Genomic DNA, 6,000 nt, shown 5'->3' on the forward strand with positions numbered 1-6,000 from the left:
CCGCACGAGAATGGCGGTACTTTTGTTGGAAATATGTCAAATATTGCAATGTCAAGGAAATAGAAATTCTGTTTACAGTTACCCAAATCAACCCTATAACATTTAATTAAGTAAGACTCGGAGGAAACCTGGCAACTCCAACCTAATCTTAATTGCCAAGAAAACATTCTGATTCCAGCGTGGCGTCATCCGTGAGGAGTGTCAAATTTGAGCCGAAAAGTCAGCAAATCGCAATAGGTCGAAACGTCAAATTTTAATAGAAACTTTTTATTCACGACTTAAACTTCGACGGAGTGCATTTCTAACCAGAGATATCCCGATTGCCTTATATCGAGGAGCTTTTTCAAAAAACAGGCAGTAATCATGATATCAAATTATCGGGTCGATCAAATATTGGTATTAATAAACAAATTAACATAGTTGCAGAAATCATTGTAGACCCTTCGTCTTCCACAGACCAAGTCCTACCCTCTACCTGTTAAGTCGATCATAGTACAGTGTTCAGGGTGTGGACCAAAAACAAATTTCACATATAAAAATTAAAAATGATGCATCAACTTTCAGATGACGACCCAACCGAAGTTAACTATATTAAAATTCTACAACAGCGAGACTATGTAAGGACAATTTTTTTAGTGCCGGAAGTACTTTCTTCTTTATTTGAAATGTTAGTACTTAAAATTTGAAACATAAATCTTCATATGTTTCGAGAAAAACATACACAGCTCCCAGTAAAAATAAATGTCATGGCAGGTTTATTGGGAAACCACATAGTCGGGTCACTTTTTTCGAACTCTTTTTTAACCGGTACAGTAAGTATATCAACAGAAGCATTAATTCTTCAAATACTGGATGATAATCCTGCATACTATTACTTTGCGGTCAATAGAATAGCCAGTTCAGCGACCGAACCTAACACCTTTAGATTTTTTCCTGTGGGGATACTTTAAATCTAAAGTTTACTCTATAGCTCCTGACAGTATTGACGTTTTAAAACAACGTGTATGTATGGCAATTTCCCCAACAAATTGTATCGAGTTCATCACAGTTTGATAATAAGATTTTTTACTGCCAGGAAGTAGATAGACAGCAATTATAATAAAAACTTGTTATTAAATATTTAATAATTGGAAGTGAAACTCAAATTTTAGTGTTCATTCATTTTACCATTTACCATAGTATTAGTGAATGTTTTCTTAATACCTTCAAAACGAGGTGTCATTTATCATTAGTTCTCGCTTAATATTATTGGTTTCAGTTACCTGGTGAAGTCACCATATAAGGTGAATATACAATTCTCTTAAAGTTAGACAAAAGCACAAATGTGTAACAATTACACCTGCACAACATTGGATATCGGTGTCTTTTAAACATATTTGCGAAGTCATTAATCATATACTTAACATTTCCATTTATTTCTATGAGTATTCAAAACAACGATGAGATTTTTAATCCACTTGTTTGAAATTATGATATTTTATAAGATATTTGAGATTTAACCAACAGAAAATAATGAACCACACTGTTTACACTACCACTACACCAACACTCGAAATTACACTGTCTGACGTGCGTTTTGATAACCAAGTTATCGTTTTTAGAGACAGAGTTTACCTTCAGTCTCTGAAGACGATAACTTGTTTATCAAAACACGATGTCAGACAGTGTAATTGTGAGCGTTGGTGTAGTGGTAGTGGAAATAGTGTGTTCATTATGAATTTAACTAATATTTCCAGAAATTCAAACTCAACCAAATATAATAATAATAATAAAAGTATAGTGAGGGATCTTAAAATACTAAATACATAAGAGAAATTCTGAGTAGTGAGGAATTTACGATGAATTGGAAACATAACTTTTTGGTCCTATCTGAAAATAAATAAGTAGTCAACTAGTAATTAATACAATCATCTAAAGATTTCTCGTTTAGATAAAAGGAATTTGATATCGAACTTTTAATTCATAACTCCTAAAATCTGAGTGTTACCAATTTGATACTGGCTGGTGGTCATAATTTTGAATTTTATTTTCTCATTCCTCCTACTTATTACTTTTATTGTTATAGAAGGTTTTGGGTTTATTTTTTTTCTATTTTGTTATATTGTGTCCTTCATTTCCTGCTTAAACTAATAATCTATCAAATTATTTTGAACAGAAAGACTATTTTTGTTTAGACTATATTTGTTTTTATACACAAACAATGATTATACAGGGTGATTCATTAAGAATGTCCAATCTCTGAACTGTAGATTCTAGACCTCAAAATATGATGATTCTGCTCAACATGACTTATGTAAATATTGCTAGTTTCCGAGATACGGGGTGTTCAAAGTTTAAATTTAAATTTTGATTTTCGCAATAATTTTTTGTTTTCACAATTTCTCTTTGAAAATTGGCAATTTCACGTTTTTTGGCATGAGGAATCATAATTTGCACTCTAATTTAACATTGCTAAGGGCGCTAGTTACACTTGTTTGTGTTAATTAAATCAAAGTAAACTTTTTTTGAGCTAAACTTAGAAATAAAATAATAAAAAAATATTAAAAAGCGTTAAATTCTACAAAAAAGTTACTCTCTTTTGATTTGTATAACTCAATCGTTTATCGAGTTATTTCCTTGTAAAAAGTTTCATAAAAGAATTTTATTATTCCTTAAATATGTAACAATAACAAATTTGTAAACAAAAATGAAAAACTTCAAAGCGAATGCTCAAAATGCCCACCACCATTTACTTCAATACTCTTTATGATCCGCTTTCGTAAAAATCTCTTAATATCAAATAATCCTTGTCTATTATTTTTAATTACATCCGCGACTTCTTCTATTTTCCGTCGCAGTTGTAGAAGAGAAGTAATTTTTTCTTTGTAAACTAATGCCTTCATTTGCGACCAAATTGAACAATCCAAAGGATTTAAATCAGGGCCTCTTGGTGGCCAAGCAAACTCACTTCCACGACCAATCCATCAATGCGGAAACTGTTCGTTTAAGTATTGACGAACTTGTAAAGAATAATGTGGTGGTGTTCCGTCGTGCAAAAACTACATATTTTGTCTTAAAGCGAGAGTATATCCTCTATTAATTCGTGTAAATGTTCTTGAAGAAAATCTTAATAAAGAGGTCCATTTAAATTGGTTGGCAGTTCAAAAGGTCCTATTAAATACCCACATATTACACCACACCAAATGTTAACCTTAAACTCGTGCTGAAAATGTATTTCCCTCATAGCATGTGGATTTTCAGAATCCCACAAATGATTATTTTTATAATTAAATATTCCTCGTTTGGTAAATGTTGCCTCATCAGTAAAAAGAATTGTATCCAGAAAATCTGGATTAACCTTTTTTTTATCTTGCAAAAAATGGGCAAATTGTAAACGCTTAGGTAAATCTTGAGGTAATAAATTCTGAACAGGAGTGTGAAGATATGGATGCAATTTTTCCCTCTGCATTATTCTAAAAATAAACGATTGGCTTATACCTGTTTGCAGATTTAATCGGCGAGTACTGATATCTGGATTCTCCGTAACACAAATTAAAATTTCATCTTCTTCATCGGCAGTGATTTTTTTTGTAGCACCGTGGTACAGTTTGTAATTGGCGGCTTAATTCACGAATGTGCTTTTGATATTAAGAGATCTTTACGAAAGCGGATCATAAAGTGTATTGAAGTAAATGGTGGTGGGCATTTTGAGCATTTGCTTTGAAGTTTTTTATTTTTGTTTACAAATTTGTTATTGTTACATATTTAAGGAATAATAAAAATTTATTGAACTTTTTAGAAGCAAATAACTCGATAACCGATTGAGTTACACGAATCAAAGAAGAGTACCTTTTTTGTAGATTTTAACGCTTTTTAATATTTTTTTATTATTTTATTTGTAGTTTAGCCCAAAAAAGTTTTCTTTGATTTAATTAACACAAACAAGTGTAACTAGCGCCCTCTATTAGCAATGTTAAATTAGAGTGGAAATTATGATTCCTCATGCCAAAAAACGTAAAATTGCCAATTTTCAAAGAGAAATTGTGAAAACATAAAAAATTATTGCGAAAATCAAAATTTAATTTTAATCTCGGAAACTAGTAATATTTGCATAGGGCATGTTGAGCAGAATCATTATAGTTTGAGGTCTAGAATCTACCGTTCAGAGATTGAACATTCTTAATGAATCACTCTGTATATATTCAATAGACAGGTAGTAGTACTCAATTCAATTCAATCAATACGAACGTATTGATTGAGAACAGCAAATATTATATATTTCTTAATCGATTTATAGGATCCACAAAAATTTTAATAACTTAAAAAACTTACCCAATTACATCATGGTTGAGTTTTAAATCCTCAATAGTCACATTGAGCTCATTAAAAGAATGTTTGTATAAATCACTAAGAGATGAAAATGAAAGTTTTAATGACACTTTATCTGTTGGTTGAAAATGTCCTCGAAGTTTTTCCAAAACATGTTCAAAAGATTCCATTTTATCGCAATAAACCGACATTAGTTTTATTACAGCATCCATTTTACATGTACAAGGAACAATTTCTTTCCATACCGGACAGTGTTGTAAAGTAGGTGTTATTCCTAAGAAACAAAATAGGAACAACGCATACATACTAGGCGGATTCAAAACCATCACAAATTTTCAAAATTCTCCTTACGTTCACATTTAAAAACACCCGCGTTTATCGCTTATATAAAGTTCAAGCGGCTCGTTTAAAAGTTCAGATAAATCTGTTAGATGATGAGCGGTCAGTAGTGGACTAGTTGCTCCTAAATTTTCTTGAGTAGCCTGCGGTCGGATGTATGTGTACATATATTTTACGTATGGGGAAGACAGGCGCCACATAGAAGCTATAAAATATCTATCAACAACCAGTCACTTCTGATAATCACGTCGTTACCTAAATACAGAACGTATTTGAGATCAAGCCATATATAAATGTACAGAGTCTTTTTAAAGTTTTTTCCTAATGTGTCACTGAAAATATTATAAAATGTATTTTTGAACAAAGTTTTAGGAACTTACAAGAACAAATTGACAATAACTAGGAGCATTTCTCATTATCATAATATGTTATATTTATAGTCTCAATTGGTAGCCATTGATGTAGTTTTCTCTATAGTAACACTTAATTTATAGTTTTTAAATTTTATCCAGGGGTTTCAATATAAGCCAGTTTCTAATTACCTTATAGAAATAAATATTTCAAGGAATCTGAGCTTAATAGTTGACAATTCTTTAAGATCCATTCGAAGCGTTATCCGGGTGCCTTAGTGTAAGATAAATTAATCTACCTGGTAGGTCAATATCCGTTGCTATTCGATACGCGAGTTAAATTCAAAATTAAAATTTTTTTTATTTCAAACTAACTAATTCTGTTCATTAGTTGGTTAGGTTAGAACAAAGACAGGTTTTTTCTAGAATTTCTTAATAAATAAAAAGGAAACAAGAATGCTGAATAAAGTGAAATGATATATGATAATTATTGGTTAACAGGATGTTTACACATGTCTGCTGATGATATAAAAAATGTTCTCAAACACCTGAACGCAAATAATGTGGGAACTGTCTTGTCAGCACTCAGAATAATATTATTTTATAATTATGACATCGTCTCCATTTTGTTATCGTAGCTTCGGCTTCAATATGGATTGATAGTTCGCCCTGTAGCTTTTTCGAACTTTCGGTCTTGTTGAAATATTTCCTGTACAAATATAACAAACAGAAAATTATTGAAATGAAAAATATGAATGCTGTTATTCCTAAATGACTTTGATGAACTTCTAGGGGTAGCAATTTTGAATCTTGAAACTGGGGCTGCAGCTGGGTTGGATCGTCTAAGTGTAAATTCTTGATATCGATTTTATGTTCTGTTGGTTCTTTGAGACTGGGCCATTCTTGAGTAAATATTTTATTCGATCCTATCCAGGTGTGTTTTTGAAATGACTAAATGTAATACGATTTTGCATTTTGAAATTTTAATAGAGTAGAATTTTAG

General features: G+C 31.3%; 1 protein-coding gene across 1 annotated transcript in view; it reads right to left on the reverse strand.

Annotated features, from left to right (window-relative positions):
* LOC130892757 (insulin-like growth factor-binding protein complex acid labile subunit) overlaps positions 1-4,792 on the reverse strand; it is a 110,025-nt gene extending 105,233 nt beyond the window's left edge. Inside the window, exon 1 of the mRNA XM_057798343.1 lies at positions 4,312-4,792. Within this exon, the coding sequence (XP_057654326.1) occupies positions 4,312-4,634 (323 nt within the window). The 5' untranslated portion in view covers positions 4,635-4,792. The remainder of the gene's footprint in view (positions 1-4,311) is intronic.
* Positions 4,793-6,000: the final 1,208 nt, after the last annotated feature.

The sequence above is a fragment of the Diorhabda carinulata genome, chromosome 4 (genome assembly GCF_026250575.1).
Source record: "Diorhabda carinulata isolate Delta chromosome 4, icDioCari1.1, whole genome shotgun sequence".
NCBI lineage: Eukaryota > Metazoa > Arthropoda > Insecta > Coleoptera > Chrysomelidae > Diorhabda > Diorhabda carinulata.